We start from the raw sequence: 25,710 nt of genomic DNA on the forward strand, positions 1-25,710 counted from the left end.
GTTGCCAGGCATCCGCCAGACTTTGCACTTTGCAGCTCAACATGCCACCTGGAATATCTTGTTGTTGCCACATTACTGAAGGCTGAAGGCTTCAGGGGGTCTGAAGGAGCAGAGCAGGGGGTATCAACCACCAGCACCCAAGGTAATCAACAGGTAGGAAAAGGATGGGAATAAGCAGGAATAGTCAAGTAACACAAAATCAATGTGGCAGAACTGAGCAAGTAATGAAGCTATCATCCTCTACATACTTTACTCCAAACACAAAGAGAGTGAGCGCAACGCCACAGTCGCCTAAGTGCAGGGAGCTGCAGAACAACCTTCAGTGTATAAACTCATCACCTAAGTGAAAGTAAATAGATTCTACCATCTGTTAGGCTCATCTATAGGGGACAACTTCATACTAGGGGAGAGGTGTGCATCTGTGTGTTTGTGTGCTTTAGTCTACTAATTGTGCTGTGATAACACTCTCATTTATGCTTTCTGAAAAAAACATTTTTTCTCTGTACTTCCATATTTAACTTCCTCACTTACAAATCTAAACCAAAACATGTGAATGTATCACATGAGCCATTTAGAATTTCACATACTGTATTTACTGTATCACATGTGGATCATGTGAAAAATAGTAGGTGCATGTGCTTTTCAGAAATTTCAAATATAACATACAAGACATCATGTGGCAACAATTTCACAAATAGGCATATGTGTGTTTTGTGCATTTTACAGATGAAAGCACGACAAACTAATGTTTTCACAAGCTGGTTAGCTGAATTATGTTTTCAGTTTTACTTAATTGTATAGCTAAATTCTAAACGATCGATTAAGTGTTAGCCCTGCGACTCTGTGCCTCCCTTTGGGCTTCATATGAGCATGTGTAAGTGTTTACAAATGCACATATTTTACATGTACAGTCCGCTCTAAGTAACAAAGTGAGCTTTCAGCTCCATTCTTAGGATGAACATTGTTATCGCCATTCAATCACAAAAATTTCACAGGAATGATCCTTCCACTGCGCACCAGAGCAGTGAAGGCCTGACTAGCTTTAGTCAATTCCATGCTATCTGGATGTAATCATCAGTCTTTGGCTGTAACTACACCAGAGAGAAATTAAAGTGCAAAGGATCCCGTTCCTAGACAGCTGGTAGTTGTAAGTTCCTATCAGGGAATAAAAAGCAGGGAGGGAGGGAAAGAGTTTGAAAGAAAACATATACTATTTTCATTTCAACTGCTTTAGGGATTAAGGCTCAGGGCTCTAGAAAAAACTGCATTAAAATAATCCACCATTTGCATGTTTTATCTCACAAAGGAAGCTCACATAGACACACACACACCAACCCCCACTCTCCCTCCCTTCTTCTCCTCCTTCCCCTCCCCCATTCTGGGTGAGCACACACCCACACACACAGGCACACGCTCATACGCATGTCACACATATACACACTGTCATCATTAAACACACACACACACACACACACATGCACACACATTCACACACACACACACACACACACACATCGAGATCAGCCTGCTGCCATCTGCTCCACGCGCTCTGTACAATCCTCGCAGAATACATTATTCACTACAATACATCACATCACATTCCCTCAATGTCATAGCCTTGTGCTGGAGAAGAGTGAGAGAGAGAGAATGGAGGATCGCGCAGAGCAAAACATCTATTGTATTCTGAAGAGACAGAGAGAGAGAGAGAGAGAGAGAGAGAGAGAGAGAGAGAGAGAGAGAGGGGGAGATTTGGCCTGTTACATGGTACAGTGGTAGGGGAAATTAAAGACAGTTTGATTCGGTTTTTTAGGTGAAATAAGGTTGTCAGCAAAACTTGTTCCAGTTACAGCTACCAGGCTAGATTAGAAACCCAGACAAGGAGTTAATGAAAGTAAAGGATAACAGTGACTGAGAGAGAGAGAGGGAAAGAGAGAGCGAGAGAGAGAGAGAGAGAGAGAGAGAGAGAGAGAGAAAGAGGGACCTAGCAGAACTGGCAGGAGAATATATAACTTTTCGTTACAGAGCAAGGCATTCTTCCGTGAAGGACTTCTCTTTCTCTCTCTTCTTTATCTTTTTAAGAGTGTTATCATTGTTATCAAGTGATTAAGGATAAGGCTGGCACTATTTGACTGTAAACAAATCACATGACAACACCAACAGTCATTCATTCTTACTGGATCTGTGTAGTTTCATTGTTTAAATACTCAACATTTTGATATTGTGGATCAAATTACTGTGCTGAAAAGGCTCAGTCATCGTCACTAACCCACTGCAGTTCGCCTCAGCCCTGCGGAGCGTTTAGCCTGCTTTAGCTTATTGTTTTGGCTTTACAGTCCTCGGCTTAGCCGTTCACGCTCACTGCTCTCATCAGCATCGTTTTATGCTGCAGCTGTATTCGGCAAGCAGACAGACACTGATAAATGCACTGTATGTTACCTGCTCGGCAGCAAAGGCAAAGTTAGCAGCTAGCTAAGTGGAGCGCTTAGCAGCTAAATAAAGTCAGACCTTTGTGGAGAGCAACACAGAGGTAAAAGCTGAGTGAAAGTTGGACTGACACTGGTGTGCTCATGATAAATTTCAGCACCACGATGATGTAGCTTAATAGTTGAACAGTTTTTGGACAGCGCTGCAGCTCTATGCCACAGAGGAAGGAGCTGTATCAGGCTTTGGCAACCGAGGCGAGACTTGTTGGTTTTCTTGGGATTTGTTGACAATGGGTAAAAATATAAAACAACTCCAGCCTCATCCAGCCACTGTTATCAGTTGTTAATGCACTGTATACCACAGCTTCTTTTTAAATAGCATCACTATATATATTATATATTTCAATCTGTTTATGTGCACACGTCACTGGGCACAATTTAAACAAGAGAAATACATAAAAATAGAATAGATTGCTGCTTGCTTTGTTTACATGTTTAACTCTGCCCCTGTTATTTGTTATGTGCAAAGCATGAAAGTGTGTGTGCGTGTGTGCGTGTGTGTGTCACCATTGTGTGGTTGCAGAGCAGAGGGAGTGAACAGCTGGCAGGCCCACACTTGACTACGTATTGACCTGCTTTGCATTCACCTGTTATTCAGCCGAACCTAATGTTTCCACTTGGCTCTGCTGCAGCTGAGCTGCAATTAACCTCGCTGTGAGTGCAAGGCAAGCAAGTCTTAAGTAATTTGTCAAAGTAGTTTGTCGAACTTTGCTAAATGTCATTCTAACTTATCGTGTGAAATTAATAGATTTTTACTTTAATTTTCACACTTTGAAGTTTTGCCTGAAGAAGGATTGTAACCCTTCTCACATTTAAAGTATATGTAAGTACAGCCTACATTCACACAGCACTAACGTACTATTTTACACTCTTAGTGCAGGTAATCTCTTGGCTGCATATAATTAGCCTCTGAAAATGGCATTTGCCTGTCTAAACACACATTTGAATGGCAGAAAGCGTTGCTGCGTCATACGCTTCCCCTCTCTCTGCTCCACTCCTCCTCTTCCCTCCTCTTGTTTTTTTTCCCACCCTCCATTCCCCTCCTCCCTCCTCTTTTCCCAGATGCTCTCTCGGCTCTTGTCTGTGTTTGGGCTGCGACTGTGAGGGGTCACCGCCTGCCTTGTTCTCACACGTGGAGCACTGGGCGTGTTAGTATGTGTGTGTGTGAAAGAGAGAGAGAGAGACAGCACACTCTTATCAAGGGATGATTATATGAATGAGTGTGTGTGCACATGTAATAACATCAAAAAAAAAAAAAGAAAAAAAAAAGAAATGTGTAAGTGTGTGAATTTTTCCCAATGTCTCTGCAGTTGAGCCTGAGTGCCTTTCCCACTGTGTGTTTCGAAGTGTTTGAGTGTAGAGTGTGTGTGTGTGTGTGTGTGTGTGTGTGTGTGTGTGCCTTGCTAGCTCAGTGCCAGGTCTCTCTAATGAGTCTGTCAGGCGCTGTTAGCGACGGCGTGCTCCCCTGGCTCGGCGCACTCCTACAGACACACTGTGATTAGCCGGGCCAACGGCACGCCACCGGGCCAGATTAAACACTCACCACGCCGCCAGGGAACACACACACACACACACACACACACTCTCACTCGCAGACACACACACACACACTCACACACACATCGGATGGAGCAAGCATTACACTCACTCGCACAGGCACTACACACACACATATGTACTTAGACACACACAGCTTCATCATCATTGTATCCGTTAGCCTCTCTGATACAGTAACAAGTAGTTGCCCCCCAGAGCCAGGTGTTGACGCCGCTGGAATTGAAAATTAATGCGAAACATAAACATAATACAAGCCACGCATGGCACTGGCAAAAAAAATAAATAAAAAATGCAAATATTTCATTAATCTGTCTGCTTTTATTGAATTCCTGTCTGCAGCTAATCTTGAACATCACTCAGAATTAAGGCCAGCCCTTCTGGCTCCAACAGCTTTCAACATCTTCATTAAAGCGACATGATTCACTAATTACAGGTAATTACCCTTTAATGAGCAGCCCAGATGAATGAGCAGATATGCAGAGGAGGGGTTAGGCCTGAGGACACGCTGTTTTTCATTCCTCAAGGGGCCACAATCGGACACTGACCGGGGCCTTACAGCTTGACCATCATACATCCCGCAGATGACTGAGCTGCGACGTGATGATGATGATGTGCGGCCTTGTGTGTTTCTCCAGAAGTGCTTCAGGAACCCAGGTCTCACATCAGATTGGGGGAGGTGTGTCCCACAGTTTCTGTACAGTATTCTCCCTGTACTCAAACAATATCACCCCCCCCCCCCTTCTCTGTGACGTCCACTCCACCATCCACATCACCTATAAAACACACTTGATTTCCAAGCATTCTGTAACAACCCTGAAACATTTCTCAGACATAGACCTGTTTTGTAGAAGATAATAAATTTGGGTTATTTGACTTTTTAAACCAGACAGGTGCAGACTGAAATGTCTCTGAACAAAAATCCTGGGTCTGCAACTTTAGCTCTGCACAAAATAAGCAACAACCAACCACTGAAATATAAAGCCCTGTATGTCAGTTGTTCCAAAGACGCTGCTTCATATAAAACAGTCCTTTCACAGCCTGAATACGACTGGGAGTTGGGAGCAGCCACAAAACTTAAAACTATGAAGTAGTTTCTGGTGGCAAAGCGAAAAATTAAACTATATTTCTGTGCTGAACAATATTTGTTTTTCTTACCTATATGCCAATTAACATCTTTTGTCATTGGACCCAGTGGATGGGCCTTGACCTCCGGGCTGGGATCCACAGCTGAACATTATATGAAACGAACAGGATTGTTGTGTCTATGGATTTAACATATCTGATGCTGCAGTTTGGTAACCATATGAAAATATCATGTGACAACTTAAACCCACACAAGCCATGTCCAATATCCTCTCTTACAGCAGTCTGCCACAGTGTACAGAGCCTGAAGTGTGTGACACAAGATCTTGATCTCATGATCTAAACCAGTGTAGAGTAACCTGTCATGGACGTGGGTCAGAGAAGCTGTGATGACCCTGACAAGAACAATAAATGTGGGTTTCTCCTGGTTGAAGATTTAGAAGAAATATTACTGACACTGTTAAGACTTGAGATCTGTAGCACATTCGAGGTTGTGCTGGGTTAAAGTGGGCAGTTTTCTCTAACTGTGAAGGTGTAGGAGGTGCAGACCGTAAACTGTAAAGAGAGGGACGTACATTGTTCCTTTGCTGTTTAACAAGGGGGGAAAAAAACTCAGTCTCTCTCATTCTCTCTCACACAACGAACGAGCGAAAATGAGATTGATCTCACAACTTGCCAACATTAAAGAGTGAAGTTTCTTATCTCAGGCCTGCAGAAGAAAGCCCCTACAAGAAGACACCGCACACCAATTTTCCCCTCTTTCTCATTCTTCTCCTCCCCCTCTTCTGCTGTCTCTCGTGCCAAGTGGCCTATTTTTACCCCTCTGTGTGGCAATGTCAGGGTTTTCCTTGTCACCACCACATTTCCTGTCATCAGTGTGTAGGTACAGTTGAAAAGTGTTGTTACTGAAAAGGCCCTGACACTGCCTCTTTAACTGTCTCTCTCTCAGATGTGGTCACAGATCTTTGTCACATCCAAGGTACTGTAGCCTTGTCTCCACCTTACAGATCTTAATGTTCTATCTATGGTATGTTAGATGCATTAGATGAAGTGGAAGTATTGGGCCAAAGTATTGGAAATGTTTCTTGGTCCATTTTCTTGTTTATTTGCCCTCAATCCAGGGTGCCTGGAATTAGGATATTTACAGAAATAACCCTTTGTTTACAATACACTTATCCAATCACAGCACAAGTTCATTCAATTTGTGCCCTGACAGCGACCGACCTCCCCCCGACCCGCTCCTCCAACTCAGACCCTCCTTCTCTAAAGCATATTTATCATGATGCCATATGCCCCAGCACAACACTGCGTCTTTTCTCCGGCTGAAATGTGCAGAATGTCATATACTGTTCTGTGTGGCACAATGGAGTAATTGTTTCGTGTCCCTTGAGGGAAAGTATGAGTTGGGAGAGGAGAAATATCAGTGCAGGATGTATGTTTTCCAGCCACATAAGACAATCCATTTGTGAGTGAGCAACTCATGTAGATACAGATAAGCAACTTGATTTTCTAGGATGTAGCTGTGTTGTCTGACCTCTATTAAAGCAGGCTTTAGTGAGTTTCTGGACGTTTTTAATCATGTTTTTTTGTGGCACTTTACTACAATAAACTTTAATAACCTTTTTCTCTCTGCAGGGCTAAACAGTATATCAGGCCTATACATTTCAAACAGTCCTAAACCAGTTCCAGATGCATATGAGTGAGTCAAATTCTTTTATGAAAGACAAATATACGTTTGGAGTTAAAATGATAAACAATGAAATGCCTATAGACTGCATGAAGTTAACTGTCCTCTTTGTACTGCACCTCTCCTCTAGCGTGACGCACAGTGCCTCTTTTGTTCTGCCACTCATTGCTTATGTTACTGTAGAGCACTAATGCACACAGATCGATAGCATACTTTCCATTTCAACACATTGAGCTGATGTGCGGACACAGTTGGAATTGATCCTGTCCTGTCAACACAAAGTTTTAGGTCTGTACACCCCCCCCCCCCCCCCCCCCCCCCCCTGCAAAATAAATGGTCTTTAAAATACAAATTCTTGCATTCCACGTTGACATCTCTATGTTACACATTGAATAGCTGCTTTGCTGATGATGATGTAAGTCAAGGTGGGTGGGAAACGTTGCAACAGAGGCGTAGACACTACACATCAAGATCAAAACAGAACATCTGGCCCATTCACATGAATCAAATTTAAAAACGTTCCGTCACTTCCAAATGCCTTCTCTTGCACATTGTAGACATTTTATGATTGGAAGAAAAAAAACATCATACTAGCTCAAATGAAACTATTCTGAAACAGCTGTAAAGTCATAACGACCATAAAACATGTTAATACACCAATAAAATGATCGGTCTGAAATGTAAAGGAAAAAAAAAACAAAACAAACAATGCATGTTGGCCTGTCAGCCCAGAGCAAACAAACCCAGCGAAATCAATTTCCTCCCCCACAGGATGGCCACCGCATTCTAGCAGGTTTTACGACCACGACTGAAAGGTGCAAAAACACCAAGCAGGTCTCAAGTATCCGGACTTCTAACAAGCTCACGGTACAAGTTTCACACAGTCTGAATATAGTCTAAAATCTTTGCTGCGCACGAAGGCAGAAAACATAAACTGCTGGTCCCACTCAATCAGGTCATTAGTTGTAACATACCGTATGTTGCTGCATAAAAAGAGATCACTGATTTAAGGGACAGTTTTAATGCTAATGCTAATGCTTAAAGTTGCAGTAAATGCAAGTTTCTTTTTTGTTACAGGTGTAATTGTGGGAAAATTGAAGCACTAATGTTGCATTTCATTTCATATTAAGGCGAAAACATCTTCCTGAATTTCAGCTGAAAAATGTCAAAGCACTGTTGTGTGTGTCGTGACAACTTGCTGCAGGCTATACAGCATGTCACAACACCATAGACAATTAAATCAGTCTATCAAGACCTCTTCCTCTGCATGGATGTTTTGAGTATGAAAAACAACACCGGGGAAGGATCAGAGTGTTTTTGTTTTTTTCAGCTATAGATCACATAGTGGTCTTTTTAAAATGATATGCTGTAGGAGGAAACTCTTTAAATTTTGTGAGGCTCTCAGCCCACACAATGCAGTAGGTACTTCTAAGACCAAGATAAAATGTTTTCAGTGATAACAATAAAACAGCTCTTCTGCTCTTCTGCTCTTCTTGGTTCGATGAACCAAACCATCAGCTTGTGAAAGGCAGAGATGGAGAGAAACAGAGAGAAGGAGAGCACTAATCTCATTACCTTCTCTTCCTGGCATGAGAGAATATTCGTTTCTCTGTGGCAACCGGCAAGAGCATGGCGACAAAAAAAAAGGAAAAAAATGTAATCGCACATCCCACCATTTCATTTTTCATGTAATTAAATCAGTTAAATGTTATAAAAACATGTAAACTCCATCAATGACTTTGAGCCATTTGCATTTTTAATCAGGCAAGATTAATTCTAATGAGCGAGCTGGGCTAAGGCGATGACAGAGCAGGCCTATTGTGTGTCTGTCACACTCATTTAATTCTGTCATTATGTCCCATATCCTATTATGATAATTGGCTTTTTATTCTCAATCAACAAGCAGACATGGCTATTAAGTAATAATCTCTGACTAGTGTACTTTTAACCTTAAACATGTTAGAAGTTTACCATCTTAAAAACAACAACGAGCTGATAAAAGAAGGGAAAATACAAAAATCGTGCCGTGTCCTTGCTTATTCAACCTGGCTGCTTGCTCCACATGAAAAATGACTGTCAAGAAGCTGCATGTTGACACTTGGCATAGGGTGTAAAGCAAACACATTAGACGGAGGAAATGGGTATCACCATCTTCCCCCCTGCAAGGTAACTAAGCAGAGAAGACGAATGTGTCCAATGTGTTCAGCCATTTCCTCTGCTCCCTCTCTGGGGAGTCACTTGACAAACGAAACCTCTGAAGAAACCGGCCCTGCTGTTTAATTGAAAGAGACGGCTGCAAACAAATAGGGGAAGTGCTTACAGATGACATTCAGAGGAGGCATGCAGTAAGCCAAACGTCTCTGACAAAAAGATGATGATGTTGTAAGTGAAAATAGCAAATAGACATAATCTTAACCATGCAGCAGCAAAGCTGCAAAAATAACCACATCTGCAAAAATCACCAAGTTATACTGATGTTTCTTTGAGGCAGAGCAGCTTTGAAGGCACAACCAACATGTTAGCTGCTGAGTTAAACCAAACTGCAAACAATTCTATCATTAAAAAACCTGACACGGCATTTGCGACTTTAGAAGTTCAACAGGCTGGTTAACCTTATGCTACTTGCTAGCACCACTTCATGATATCACATAAACCCTTCATCTCTTACCTTTTCTCTGAACCTCATTTCTTAGCCAGGTCTTAGAGGTTCCTTAGCTCCACCCAATGAGATTTAAATGACGTAAGTTTCATCTCTGCCTCAGAGAAAAGCTCTGTATAAATAACCCAACACTCTGCACATCTACCTCTGGAACGTGTATCTATTGTTACGATGCAAATAACTCTATTACATTGTAAGGTCAGTCCTCGCTAAAGAATGTCATTTTTTTTTCTGCATCCTAATGCTGCCTCGCAGAGCAGCAAACATCAATTGTGCCACCAAATCTCTGCCTTAGCACCACTGCCAAAGACGAGTAGTCACATGCAACGTGTGGTGTTCATGCAAAGAGAAATATGCCAAACAGTCACATCACAAGTCACCATGCGAGAACCTCTTGGTGTCAAACATGTGGTCAGGAACATTTTTAAACCAGGCACAATACTGCAGCGGTTAAGTTATGCGGCATTTCTTTGAAATAGTTGAACAGGAAATGTATTTTTCAGCTTTTATTGCACCACAATGACACTTATCTGGCAACCACAGTGTAAATGTAATGTTAATGTTTTTTCTCACAAGAAAATATAAATATACACAGTGGATCTGTGTGAAAATATGGGAAAATGATAAATCTAACTAGCTTTTAAAAATTTTTTCAACATAAATGACATCGCCATAATCTTATTTAAACACAATCTAAGACATTGCATTAGTTTTGTGGAAAGATTGACACATAATTCAACAGCATGATTTACAGTCTTTCAGAGTTGCATTACCAGAGTTGAGTAGCAAATTCAATCTAAATCAATCAAACACTGAAGCGATGAAGTACAAGAAATATTGTATTGCCAAAGTGTATTTAATCAGATTTTTTTTTTTTTTTTAAATAAATGCATAATAGACTTTTGTTAGGCTGGACACTTTTTTCATCAAGGGTAAATATCAAACATGTATGAGTGTAAAAATAATCTCAGACAGAAATAATACTATTGCATTATAATTTACATTTACATTTTCTGACTTAAAAAAAACATACTCATCCATACAATATAAAACTATATATAATATATATAAAGTTATATATAAATATATATATGTATATATATATATATTATATATACATATATATATATATGTGACATTGTCAGACATTGTCAGAAGCCAGCACAATTATGGAAAAAAATGTCATCCATTCAGTGGCTCAAAATGCACTGTAAACAATGCCAGGAAAGCAGTGGGGTCTGGGAGGGCTTTGTTTCCACCCTGATGCAATTGACGGGTGGACTTTAACTTTGTTCAGATTTTCTTACTAGCTGATCTCCTCTCAACAAAATGCTTGTGCAGTCATCTCACTCATAATCTTAACTCTAAAATTAGCCATGGAGTGCAGCAAGCTGTCAGTGCTGATTCGCTTGGACAGGTACAGCTAGAATGTATTAATTTTCTCATACGGGAGAAAAGTGCTTTTTGAGGTTTCACTACCCCTCACTTTACCTGTATCCCTGTGCATTAGAGTTGTTTTGAGAAGCCACTTTTTTACCAGAAGAGATTTTTAGAGAGATTTTCTCCAGTCCCAAAAGACAGATGCAAAAAAGGGAAAGTAAGTACAGCCTCTCAAACAGTCCAATAACATGTGTTCTGCTTTATCAAACAGAGAAAGCCACAGTTTCTCGACTCTCACTCGCTAATGTTATGAGTAAGTCAGATGTCTACCCTCAGTGCACAGCCATTTCACACTCCCACAAGCAATTTCACTTTTAGCACTCTACCGACAAGACTTAATAAACCTTTTCATTTCTCAGTCAGGCCTTATGAAAGTGCCGTATGGCCTCACAATTTACATTTTACTCACTATTTATCTGTAAGGAGGACTTAATAAGTTCTCTCTTGAGTACACACAAGGTGAGCGTTACTATGGGGATGCCGAGTGCTCCTCTGTGCTCCGTGGCACTGAGGCCTGCTCCATTGTGGCGAGAGACAACAGCTGTCTTTACCTTTGGCAGGCAAACAGGCTCATTAAGGGCGGCCATGTTTGTTTTTGTGCCCGATACCTAGCCCTAAGCAAACACTGCCATATCTCCACTCCACAGCCCTCGCAGACTCAACATTTCCTTCCCTATTGTGGAGGGAGGCACTGGCATGTTGAACCTGCCGAACGCTTTTTTCCCGCAAGCTCTGGCCGAGCTGTCAGTGGCTCTCAAAGAATGCGTGCTTAATTGAGAAATTTAGTTGTGGTTTGAGCTGATGAAATGCAGCTAGCACACTGCTGAGATTGTTGTGTACGTGTTATATACATAATGTGTGTCATTATACTGCCTGATATCACATCTTGTGGTATGTCACAAGAAAGCCCTCTTTGTTTGTTGTGCCGTTAATGTGATAAAGGCGTCATTATTTGGTCTGTTCACAGCAGTAAACAGTAAAAACTGCAGTGAAAGGTTTCATTCGCATATTATCTCCTCTCTCTGCACTGTCTGTGGCTTGAGTGACAAGGCAGGTTGAATTCATAACGCTTTGACAAAAATTCCATTTAAGAGGGAAAATGGCATTGAATGTCACTCCATTACTGCAGACGACAAACATGGGAACACTTTAACCCAGAAGGCATTCACATTAACTTATATAAAAAACAGTGGAAAGACAATTTTTTTGACTTCTTTTGGCTAAAATATATGTACAGTCCCGGAGTGTTTTCAGGCACAGCGTTTCAAGAGTGGTCTTCCAAAATATACTCACTTATTTGATTTCATCCCTTTTCACCATTTGTCAAGCTCGAAGTCACAATGCATTGTGAAATGAGTTCTTAATGTGGAGTAATGAGACTGTCATGGCAAAGCAGTCTCTGCTTGTTTGAGTTTGACTCATGTCGTAGATTCAATTAAATCAGCTGAAGTCAACCTGGCCCCAGGCCAGATCGGTAATGGGTGACCTCATTCAAACAATGCTTTGACATATTGAAACAATAAGAGGAAGGGCCTTGAGTCAGTTGCAAAAGCAAACTCCACTCAAAAGCGATAAGGTAGAAAAATTACAGTGAAGTCACCAAAGATTCATGTAGTCATGTGTCGTCAGGGCGGCTCAGAGTGTTTTTTTCTGTAGCTTGTGAGTGCGTTGTGTCATTAAAATCACACACCTAACGGAGTAGACTTCTTTGGAAAAATACACAAAATGCAAGACATTTTTTTTCAATTTTGGTGACATCAAAAGATAAACATCTCTATTATCAATATGACAAACCACATATGCTCTGTGAACTTTGACTCCAACTTCCTCTGCCTGTATTAATTGTAAACAAAATTGCTTGAGCTATAGAGATAAAACTACCTTACAGATGTTAACCACAGCTGGTCTATTTTTTTCTTTGGAGGTTTACTTGTCCTCAGAAGTCTAAACTGATTTATTTGGATGTTGAAATGCCTGGAATCTAAATCATGACACAAACACTCCCAAGGCTATGTAAACAAGATTTCCAGTTCCAGTCTACAGCCACGCTTTCTGAGCAATAAGTTGACTGCCAAGGGCAAAAGCACTTCTCACTTTTGGAAAGGTCTCCACTGTCACACAGTTATTAAGAGAGGGTGCTCCTCAGTTTGTGTAAAAGGGTGTAGGTATCACCAAAAGGCTTATTTTGCTTCTACTGTCACTGCACAATCAATTATGTTTCTTATTTTAAGGTACGTTTACCATTCATAACGTGTAAATTTACAGTCTGGAATGAAAGAGACATCCTGAGTGCTTTGTAGAATAAACCAAAACTAGATAAGGAAATCAAAATGGAACATCTTGCTTTACTCACTCTTGTTTCACTACTCTCAGGGGCAACAGCAGTTACAGTAAACAGATAAAAGAGTACACACACAAACACACACACACACACACACACACACTCACGCTGCATCTCATTAAGCCACATTCCCTCTGGCCCTTATTCCATTAGAAATTAAAACTCGGGACAATTAGTGGCAGATTGGTCTCAGCTCAGTGCGCTATAGTCGCGCTCTCAAGGCACCGAGATGACTTAATTACAGGCTCATCTGAAAACTGTGTGATGGTACTGTGCTGGAGCACACAGTGAATACCTGGAGCAAAGGGCAGCCACATCAGACTTAACAGATGAAGAATCAACAGCCAGAAATAGCTCCAAATAGAGGAAAAAAAAGAGAACCCGACTGAACCTCACACCTTGCTTGTTCTTCATAGTTCTAAGAAGTAACTTTAATAACTGTAAACTTCAGTCCTGAGAAATTCTAAACCAAACTACACGACGTTGGAGTAACCCGCTGGTTTGTGATCATTTCTACCAAAGGACACCGAATGGGAGGCTGAAGGTCAAATGTTGGTGAGTTGAAATCTCAGAACAGAACACTTGTTGGTTGGATGAAGTCCTGCACACAGCTGATAAGAATTTAATTAGTGCACATTTTCCCAATGTGGTGTCTCTACTAGTCAGAATGTGACTCTCGTTAAGCCTCCAACACAGGTATATTTTTTTACTTAAGATCTTTGTAGTGAAGTAAAAGCTGAATGAAGTATCTCAGCTTTGTTTCCATGGACAGGGTGACCACAGAAAGCAAGGTATTTTATCAAAATCCTGAATGAACATGGACTAATAACTTATTTTTTATCTGCTTCATCACTCAGCGTATGACAAGGACACAAAGCACATTTTTCTGTAATTGAACCAACTGTAGTTTATGTAACAGCTGACCGTTCTGCCCTTCAAGCTACAGAGAGACAGAAAGAGTGATTTGATCGCTCCATGTACTTGCTCTTGTCACGTGACACCATGTCCCATTATATTGTGATGTTGTCATAGGAGGAGAGGAAATGAAATGCCTTGAAGCTATATGTGTGTGTGTGTGTGTGTGTGTGTGTGTGTGTGTGTGTGTGTGTGTGTGTGTGTGTGTGTGTGTGGTACTGCAGAGTTCAAAGTGTGTCCAAAACTGGTGTGTTTCTAATTGGTCAACTTGGGATTTGTGTGTTGTCATCACCATCCAATCATAGCACCTATTGGCCCACAAAGATGTCTAGCCTTTGTGGTTACACAGTTTGATCAATAAGAGAAAATGACAAACATGATCAAATATTTTTGCAGAATGACACAACCTGATGAAATGAGGGGTGGTTAAAGGAAGGGCAAGATGTATATTTTGTAAATTTTACATATTACATCTGTTTTATTGTCTTCCAACCGTATGTGTCATGTGACTGCTGTGATCCAATCCTGATCGAGCGATCACGCCTGCAGTAAAATTCTAGTCTGGTTTAATTAGCTGAAGATGGATAATAACCCTGAGACTGCAGACTCCCCAGGCACACTGGACAAAAGATACGGAGAACTGTTACACCCCTGCTATGTAGATGTTAAAAAAGAAAGCAACATTCATCCAAAAAAACAGCGTTCATTGAACAACAAGAGTGAGAGTGAGAGTAAGAACCAACTTGTAACTGCTGAGTGTTGTGTTTGGTGATGAGCAGATCTCTTCTGACTGACAACCATTGCAGCCAATCAGACCAGCAGAAACAAGAAAAGATACAGTAGATGTCAAAAGTCCCCAGAGCCAACAACGCTACTGTTGTGTTCTTGCTTTGTTTTTTGTCTCTGGTTCCCAACCATACCCACAAAAACACCAGACTGCAGACTGAGATAGCGAGCCACTGGTAGCTATAAGCTACCTCAACAATCAAAAGCATTCTAGCTCTGCCAACAATCACCATGCTACTTAAACACTTTGAATGTAGCTCAGTTTTTGCATTTTGACACATTTCTATGCAAATGTAGTCAGCGCCTGATGGTATATGAGCAGTTTCCTACATGGCAGCAATATGAACACACCTTTCCCTAAGAAATACGTTGCCTTTATCTCCTCTGTGTCTGAATAAATGATAATTCATAAGCCCTCCTCTGGTGGCTGTGAAGAGGTTGAAGCAGCTAATGAGTTCAGTACCATGTGCGGATAACCGCACATTACAGAAGTACTGTTTATTATTTGCGGTTGGTGTCTATGACAATACCTTTATCATGTGCATTCACAGTGAGAAAATTCAAACAGTTTATTAGTAAGCTCCCTTCAATGCATCATATAACACTGTAGGATGAGGTTTTATGACTTGTCACTAAGATACAGAGATACCGTTTCTATATGGTTGGTTTTATCATAGCTTTCATGTTTCCTTTATGTAAAGGGGGTTTTTGGCTGAAACCACCAGGCGTGACAAACGTTCTAGGGGAAACACTGCCATGCTTTAAACCCAGCGAGTTACAGTTTAAGCCTCCTTTTTATCCAGTCCTTGCACCTGTACTGTTTCTTGAGTCTATGGTGTGAAGCAACTGACACTTTTGCAATACTGTACCAGATTGCATCATTATTTTCCACCTGAGATTTAGACAGTTTAATGGAGTTGCTCTCACAATCCGAGTGAGGCCACTAATTATACAACTGTGTGTGTGTGTGTGTGTGTGTGTGTGTAAACATGGCTACTGTTTCAGCCAAATCTAGATACAGCGAAAAGGGAAACGTTTCTCGATTTTTAACAATGGAAAAATTGGGGACAATGTGTGATGAAAGAAGCTGTTGTTTTTTTTCAACAAGTCACTGTGTCAGTTGAGAATTTCCTTTGTGTGTGTCTCTGTGTTCGGGGGATGTTGCATGAATGGGCAGTCAGCATTTAGGGTTCAAAAGAAAACAGCAGCTTGAGCTCCTGTCTGTGTGAAAACCAAGGCTACGGTGCTCTGTATCAAGTGCCATTGTTTTGGTAATAGTAAACCTGGGGCACTTGCCAGGAGGCATTAGTCATTCATCTAACAAGCTCCACAAAGCAAACCACAAAGTGCTCCACTGTCGACTTCCTCTTATTGAATTCTGAGCACATAAGCACATTTCCAAGTATCTTACAGCAAGGTATAAACTTTCTGATCACTAGCCACCTGGAGTATGGCTGCCATGTTTGTTTATTTGTGTGTTTCCCTGACAGGAAGCTAGCTCATTTGGAAGCAAGTAGGTTTTTTTTTTTTTTTGTGAGCAAAGGGAGAGAATGAAGGGAGAGAAGAAGGGAGGTGGCGGGTGAAAGGCGGATAGGAGGGGATTAGGGCGGAGTACAATTTTTCAGTAGGCCAGGCATACGACATGATCTCTAATTACCCACAAAGCACTGTGTAACCCAAGCCACAGATTAGGCTGCATTATCAGGCTTAATAAAACATGACCATCTCTCAGTTTCACTCCCTCTCCCTGCCCCGCTACCACAAACATTTGTTTCTGGTTATGACATTCACGATGCCTTTGCTAAGTAACCGGTCTAAAACTCCACCTGTCACTGTTTAACTACAGCAACAGGTACAGTACAGGACACAGGCCCAACAAGGCTTCACCACTTTCTGGGGAACAACATTAAGACAAAAAGGGTCAATTCACCTAAATTGGGACAAAACATACAGTTTTGGTTTTTAGATATCAATATCTACTTTCAACCCATTGCATTAGAGATGTATGTCATTTAACTTGTAGTAATTTAGAAAATTACAAGCAACAATGTCCCCATTACTCTGAATAATCTATAGCCTTCACTGTGAAAAGTTTTCACTGGAGTTATTTTGCACAAAAGAAGCTGCTCACAGTGTGTTAGCACGTTAAGATTATCCAGAGTAACATGAACACTGTTTCTGGAACGACGTGTTGCTGAGTCTTTTTTTTTTTTTTCAAATATCGTTTTTCAAAGCTGTTACCACTATAAAAAACAAATTTCATACATCTCCACAGCATTGCTCTTGCAGCAGAAATCTCAGAGATGGATTACAGATAAGTGACAAAAAGTGCTTTTTTTGGAATTTGGTTGACCTGACACTTAAAGTCACTGCTCTGATTTAAAGTCAAAGTTTCTAATAGTGTGCCTCCACTCCACTATCAGAGCCTGTTCTACCTCCTGCTGTTCTAAAATGACATGACTTTTCCACTTATAAGTTGTTTTTAGACCGACACGGCCGAGCCTCTGATTCCTTTTCTCTTGATTTTAAAGCACTGAGGTGGCTCTTCGCAACTTTGTTTGATTTGGTGAGTTGGGGCGTGACAGAAGCAAGTCCTCTTCAGCTATGAGTATTTTTGCTGGTGACACTGAAAGTACATTTTCTTCATACTGCTGCACTTTAAGTAAAAGTTTTAATGCAAGTCTTTTAACTCTAGAGGAGTTTTCCTACAGTGTGGTAATGCTACTTTTACTTAAGTAAAGGATCTGAATAGGCCTACTTCTTCCACCACTGCTAAGGTGCCAGCAACACACACACACACACACACACACATATGCATACACATATGCTTACTTGGTTCACGTGGGTTGTGCCAGTAAGTGCTGCTTTAGGCTACGGTTTTTCACTACTGTCTACTGTGTTATTAACAATTCTATAAAAAGATCTGCTCAAGTTTCCCTTTCCTGTGTGTTAACAACCCTACCGAGCTGCGACGAGGTTGTTGAGGCCTAGTTAGGAGAAAGACCGAGTCCTCGATAACATAACACCAATGACCGTATGTCATAATTTCCAAAATCCTACTTCTCTTTCCTCTGTTTGTTTTTCTTAGCGACATCACTCATCAGCATGGCTCATGGCCAGCTTGAGACTAAATAGGTCGACAACACAAAGAGAGGGCCTCTTTCTTTCGCTTTCCCTCCCTTTTCTCAACCCACAAGCCTCCACTGACCTCTCTACCTCCCTTTTACTTTAACAACATCTATCTATTCTTTTCCTTAACTCTACCGCAACTTTTCCCTTTTTCTCCCTTTTAAGCGATTGCCATGAACCAAAGACAATAGCATTGCAAGAACTAAAACCAAGGTTATTACCACTGTACTTTCTGTCACACTTCTTTTTCTGCCCATTGTAAATGATCATGGAGATCATCATTAGCTCTCAAAGAGGAAGAATGAGCCACAGTTTGATTACTTCAGTGGCTCTGTGGGCTCACGCAGTCTCTGCTGACTTTATTGGATGCAGACGATTACAGCCTTGCACAGGCAATTATATCTGCCTGCTAAATATGTCACACATAATAAACACATGCTCTTGACAGACAAGGGACAAGGCAAGACAGTCACAGCTGGGGAAAGAGGAAAGAGAGCAAATTCGGGGTCATATGGATTTATCAACTCTGTGTTCCTCAAATGGAAACCTCTCGCTGTCCAAATCAATGCACGTCAGTGAATTAACGAAAGACAACCAGTGCTCAGATTAGAAGTCAAACTAAAGACAGTCACATTCTGACTGAGACTTTTACCTCCAAAAAAAAGAATGAGTTGAATCTACACAGATGAGGCACAAAATGTCAAAATGTTCAGTCGACATGAAATTTAAACTTTTTACACCCTAGGAGCTTTTAGATCATTTTATCCTCTATGTACTGCATCTGTTTTAGTCTGGGATCGGACCGTTAACTGAAATTTCATATGGGTACTGTCCCTTATGGCCGCAGTGCAAACATGGCACTGACACCAGGCCGATAATATTTGAAAAGGATATTCAGTGAAAACAAGGGAGGGAAAGAGCCTTAAATCCCTGGCAAGGAGCTTATACCATGGCCCATGGTGTTTGCACAGGACATACCACAGGAAGCTGAGACAACTGGGAATGTTTGTCCAGCTTCCAGCCTCTTCCATGCATACATACATGCAGTACATACAGCACAGTACATATGTACATACATACATTCATACATATAGATGAATACTGTCTGTACTATACGATGTACTGTACATATAAATCGATGAACTGGACATTATAAAATGTCCGAAAATAGTCAAAAAAAATGCCTGTTCCCAAGGAGGGGAGATCTCCAAATTGATGATGGGGCGATGTGGGGTTCAGTCTCTTGCCCGAGGACACTTCAACAGGTGGAGCGGAGGAGCCGCTCTTCCTCCTGAGCCCCAGTCAGTGACCCAAAGATTTTCAATTCTCGGTGATATCAGAGGAAAGCAGATTTGTTTGTGGATTACATCATTTTATGTCAATAGACTCATCAAGTAATTGGCTTTTCACTTCAGCGCTTACACATACAGTATATAAAGTGTATACGTGGCCTATAGAAAGAGGCACTTTTGGCACTCGAACACTTCTTCCTGTTTGTCTACATTTGTTTACCTTCTGCACAGAAACTCTGGCTGAGTTCTGTCCGAGCTTAAATGTACAACATCTGTGCTAAATTGTATATTGCAGCCCCCTCGATCATCCTCTGGGGGGGGTGGGTTCCTTTGTGTTCTACTGCTAAAATAAAACTGGAGTCATTTGACAGTTCAAAGATAGATAGATAGATAGACCACGCTTCCATGTACCGTTCCTTCTGAGTGTTTGCCATCATTAACAAATATAATCAACATTTAACTAAGCACCCAGGGGCCCACTCTGCAGCAGGTGCTGGCGCTGTTTCTTCCTCTGTCTTGTCCTGCAGTAAGAATGAGAATGCCATCACACCGCCCCATGGGAAGGCCCGGGCTGACTAATGTAAGCACTGCACTACAGTGGGGCAGCGGGTCTTAATTATGGTAGCAGACGCTGAGGGGGATGCACTGGTACCCACCAACGAGCAAGAAGCTTAGCACTGGCAGCCCACCACCCAGCAATACACTCCCACACACACATTCACACTGTCACACTCTCATAACAAAGGCCGAATAAAGAGACATGGGTATTTAAATGATGGGGGGGGGGGGGCTATTTGAAAAAAAGCTATATTTGTGTTATTACAGCATCATGTGTCTTATTTCCTTTCACCAATATTCACATACACACACAGAGGTAATCTCCAAAACCCCCCAAAACAAAGTTGAAAAAAAAAAGAAAAGAATTTCTCACACAGAGTCACCAGGGTACAGAAAAAAAAAAATATTGAAGGCAAGAAATCTCTGTGCCATATGCCGGCTCTGTGACTCAGGCACTGTCAGAGCCCATTTCAGTTTTATTGAAATGATTTCAAATGGTCGGAATCCCTATTAAAAATCTCCTCCGTGTGTCAGGGCAGGGAGAATATGATTTAGTGGCTGTTTTTGCCGTGGCCCTGCTCACTGTGTGTCACCGGCCCTTACTGTGGTATGCATGGCCTTCCTCTGCACGGGACTATGAAAGCAATTGTGATTGTGATTCCGTAGTCAGCAAAACGCTTGAATGGCCCCGAGTTAGCATGCGCAGACACACACACACACACACACACACACACACACACACCCTCTCTCACAGTGTCCCCATACTGGGCCACTGATTACTTCAACCCATTTGACTCTCACTCATCCTTTGATTCTCCCTTTCTGCCTCTCTGTCACATACCACAGAGTGTGTCATTAGCTAATAGCAGCAACATAATTCAACGTAAACATATACCACAGCCTGTTTTACAAGCAATGGTTCATTTGTCAGCCGTATCTAAGTACTCAAGGAGTTAAAAATAACACTTGTACGCTAAGCCAGAACTAACAATAAATATGTCTGTGTTTATTCAAGAGCTTATTTCACTTGAGGATGATGAGTTGATGGAAACTGAGTGAATACGTTAATCCAGAGAAATCAAACCTTTGCACAGCGTACACAAGGCAGTCCTGTATTAAAAAAATAAAACTGAGATAAGTGCATTCAAATGGAGCACATCATTCCCCAGCTTATCTGAGGCAGAGGAGACCACCAACTAACAAAGCCAGCTCTTCAATCATGTCCTATCTAAGCAGATATCAGTTGTTGGAGGATATATGAGCTGGGTGGGGCCTGGGTGTATAAACACAGGGCCTAGTCTCTCTGCAATCCACGCTAGTGCTATACTGTAGGCAGCAAACTCACCTCAGCAGCAGCAGTCAGCACTGTTTGATTAAGTTACTCAAATAAAGGCGCAGACACTGTGTTCCCATTTCACACAGCAAACTAAAAGTGCAGGACAAACAAACAGCCACAGTGCAATTATAGTCCTACATGTTGTATAAGACGAGATGCGTCTTTGTAGTTTCTGCAAAACATAAAGTGCAAATTAGTACCGAATCTGTACTGTACATATGAGTAATATATGTACCATGCAGCCTTTAAAGCAGCATCAGAACACGGAACAGTTTCATATTACCATCAGAGCACAAAGCTGTTATAATGGTATTATTTTGTGTAATATCTCCTCAGCTGTGGGAGAGGACCACTGTAATAAAAGACACACACACTCACAGTGAAACAAAGTGAGCGCTGAAAGTATTGAAGTGAACATCTTCAGGGTTATTTATGGATCTTTCTGATTCATCTCAGTCCGCACTTGAACTACCTCTTCTGTTCATTTTATGCATCTCCTCCTCTGCGTTCTTGTTACTGCTATGTTACTTAAAGACCAGTCCATAAGAGAAGGTTCATACGTGCTCCTGCCACGCTGCCAAAGTAAAGGGAATGTCTCGCAGCGACTGGCGAGCGCAGAAACGATCAGCACATTGACCGAGGTGAAAGATAAAAATTACATCCCGAAGCGTTCATGCACGTGAAGTATTATGAATGAAACAAGCTGCAGCTCCAAAATGAGCAGTGTGTGACAAAGGCTGAAAGCATGACTGCTGCACATGCTCCCTGGAAGTCGCATAAACTTGCTAATTACTCAAACTAAGGCTCGTGTCCGCTCACAGCAATCACAGTGAGTCAGTGGCACACACAGGACAGGTTTGCCAATAAACAGACTATAAAGCTACAATACAAGCACATGCTCATTTTACCCAATTGCGCTGGTGTGTGACTCAGTTTAACACTACTAATTTCACAGCAATAAACGGAGAAATGTTTTCTGATGCTGTAATTTGCCTTTTCTTTTTTCATAAAAAAACCCCAAAAAAAACATGGATACAAGAGCTGCCAGTAATGGTGCTAAATCTCAATATAGTTGCCAAATTGCAACCATCTAAGCAAGAGCTCCTTTTTATTCAAAATATTTGACTGTTTTCCAGTAATATTATCCCAAAAGAATATTCTCAAGCTAAACTGGAAGCCAACAAACATCCCAACAAATTCTGCCACAAGCCGAAATACATCTAAATGAATATGCAAAGTGAGCTCATAAAAACAATTGACCTTAATGCTATGATTAGCCTTTTGCTTCCACTCTGCTTAAGTAAGAGACCTGGGCTGAATTTGAAATTGGCCAACCAGGGCTGTCAGAGGTGATTAGCAGCCATCTGATCTGATCTGTAGATACAGAACCTACATAACAAATCAGATGTCTCTCTAATTCCGCCGCCGGTTTGACAAGCGTTTAAGGAGAGGAACTTGACCTCGTGCGGTGTGTTAACAGGACACCCAGTGATCCCCGCTGGTCCCGGCCTCATTTGCATCACTGGTGAAGGTAGTTAGTGTTACATATGTGATGATAGCGAATTACACCTCCCCTTGTGGAAAGAACCCTAAGTGAAGGGGATTGGAGGCATTTCAATAATTCAAATGAACACTTGTAATTTTGAGGGGTGGCGTACTTTAGGTAGTTGGTGTCACTTTCTCTCTTGTGAAAGCAATGTATCATTTAATATCTAGTGGCTTTGTTTCCAGGATTCATGCAGTGCGTGGGTATCAGCATATTCTTGGGATTATCCGCATGGTGGATGATCCTAATTCGTCTGACCTACAAGACAGATAGCAGGACAGTTATATGAGCCCATTTGTGTCACAGGTGTAAACCTGCCTTATCAGTAAATGTTTTATACAGACCTGATTTCATCTGTGATCGAATGGGAGTATATGTCCTGATAGGTTTTTTCCTGTCTTTCGTGCTTGAGCAAGCTATGTGCAAACCGGAGTAAAGATTATACATGTTGAAACACTAATTTTAAGACTGGGAGATGATTCTTTCCGTTAATGACTGGAATCTTCCCTTCAGTTACAAAGATTTTCCATTGCCCACACAGCAAAAGACAAACATCCCCAACTGTGTTTTTGTATCATTTCCCTCACTGTCACACCTGACAGTCCTCATTATCTGAGAAAGCAAGCCAAAGATCTCCCGACCATCTTTAAGTGAGTAGAACTTCATCTCGCTACAGCAGCAGGTGAACATCCAGAGCCTGTTGATGTAGCTCCAGTAGGTGACAACAACAAAGTTTCATTTAAGGATTGCAGATGGCTGAGATGCTGGAAACACTGGCGGAAGCTGCAAGTCTGTTAATTAAACAGTTTTAAATAGTTTGCCTAGTATATCCACAGGGTATATGTTGTGTTTGTGGTAGTCATTAGTACTTTTTTCTAGCATCTTGTCTTACTTTGTGCTGTTTTTGTCGCTTGTGGCAGGTTGTCAGTGTAAGATTTCTAATGTTGCCCCGTCCCTCTACTGGGGCTATTTATAACAGGATTACTAGACACTGGCTGTTTTTTTTTTCGCGAGGGTTCACAAGTTATTATATTTTTTTTTTCCTTGGAAAATGTCAAACTAAAAAATATTCATGATTTTGTTCTGAGTGCCTGCGCACTTGCAAAGGAGTCGGTGCAGGTCACAAGCCAAAAGCCGCGGGGTTGTCAAAGCTGAGAGAGAGAAAAGAGTGATACTTGTACCAGCCAGACTCTGTGGTTTCTCGTTACAAAGTAATTAACAGTACATTACTGGCACACATCCATTTAATCGTTGAACTCCCAGCGGAAGACCATGTAAGCTATAAGAAATCATAGAGAGAGAGAGAGAGGCTCATGTTGGAGCAGAGAGCAGAGTGGGACAGTATGGATTCTATACAGCCCCTGGTATTCCACATCGGGTGGGACACTTAATGCCAGCTTTGTGCAAAACACAACTGCACAATCTCACAGGGGAAATAACATAATTACCATGTTGGTTTGAGGAAAAAAAAAAAAAGTTGTACTACACATTTTCTTTCAACAGCAGAATAGAAAGATTGTAGCCTTCGGTGTAAAGTAATAGCTCATACTAATTCTCTGTTTTGTTCCAGTCTAAATTAAAACCGGCCCCGTCCGAGCCCAGGTCACTTTACTTGCTGACACTTGACATTTTTTTTCAAGTGTGTAACTGTGTGTTTGGAGCAAGTGAGCGCCCGTGGATAAAACGCGTCAAAAGCGTGCGTTTGCAGCGCGTGAACAGGCGGTAGTGGCTCCTATAGCCTAGAGAGACAGGTGAGACATTAAGCATTTCAGTGCACGAGGCTATACGGAGTGTTATTTACCTTGTTCGAGTGGTAATAGTCCAACGAGCTCAGACAACTTGGATCAGTCGGTAGGGAGCATGAACCCACATTTGCCGGGGGCGCAGGATAAAATCTCACGTCCATCTCAGGTTGTGCGAGACTGAAGGCATGAAATCACTTTCAGCGTCTTTGACTCACTATTGTCTCAGCAAACACACAACGCCAAAGCAGGAGAGACAGAGAAGAAGTGGGGGAGTTTTGCTCGGTACACTCTTCCCTCACATCCGTTCGCGGCCGAACTTCGGCACCAACTCTGGTGATGCGCAGTCCTCTCCTCAGAGCCCCGCACCAGGATGCGAAACACTCACTCACTCAAAGCAAAGAGTAGAAATTTCATGGATACGCACGTGTTGGCAAAACTATCCCCTTGTTCCAGAACAAATAAAAGCAAAACCTCCAACTTAGATCCTCTCTTATTAGATATTTTTTTTTACGGCTGAACAGCAGCCCACAAATGTGCAGCCTCTGTTTTCCCACTGCTCTCAGGGCTCCATACAGGCTTTGTTATGGAGGTGCATATTCTTGCATTGGTTCCAGTACAGAAGTGGTTGGACTTCCCTCTGCCATGCGACCTCTGCCGATAATAAACGGGAAAAAAAAAGGGGAACGGAGGGAGAAGGGGGAGGGGAGATTGGTGGCTGCCTTGGCAACCGCTCTCCTTTCTGCAACTGCGCGCTTCTGATTAGCTGGAAATGTAGTAGTGTGCACGGCTGTGCATTATAAAGCGCACTCTGCTTCCATCAGTGCTTCATAAAGGCTTCCATTTGGGTTATTGTGCCAAGGCGGATGGGAGGAGGTTGCACAGAGTCTTTCTCTGTAGTTCGACAATGTTTTTTTTATGTATTTTTATTTTGCATTTGCATGGTTACAACCTAAACCTGCGTGTTGTGTTTTATGCCCACACCACCTGATTATACAAAACCTATCATAGCCTACAGTCTGAAGCAAAGAGCAACATCCGCATGGACAGGCCTCTGCACTCCTCTCATTTTTATTATAATGTCTGTGAATAGGTTGAAGACAAAGGACACAACTCTGAGATTCTCTTTATCCTAAAGTCCAGTGTTTTATAGAGT

At 41.7% G+C, this 25,710-nt stretch overlaps 1 protein-coding gene across 2 annotated transcripts in view; it reads right to left on the reverse strand.

Moving 5' to 3' along the window:
• The window catches only part of LOC111670582 (TOX high mobility group box family member 2-like), a 78,047-nt gene extending 52,806 nt beyond the window's left edge, over positions 1-25,241 (reverse strand). The window contains exon 1 of one of the 2 annotated variants that reach the window (XM_023427348.2): positions 24,614-25,241. In XM_023427348.2, the coding sequence (XP_023283116.1) occupies positions 24,614-24,718 (105 nt within the window). In that variant the 5' untranslated portion in view covers positions 24,719-25,241. The remainder of the gene's footprint in view (positions 1-24,613) is intronic. The other variant, XM_023427349.2, reaches the window with a different exon arrangement.
• Between the last annotated feature and the right edge of the window lie 469 nt (positions 25,242-25,710).

Source organism: Seriola lalandi, unplaced genomic scaffold (genome assembly GCF_002814215.2).
Source record: "Seriola lalandi dorsalis isolate HSWRI2012SDOR001 ecotype SW California unplaced genomic scaffold, Sedor1 jcf7180002054861, whole genome shotgun sequence".
Lineage (NCBI taxonomy): Eukaryota > Metazoa > Chordata > Actinopteri > Carangiformes > Carangidae > Seriola > Seriola lalandi.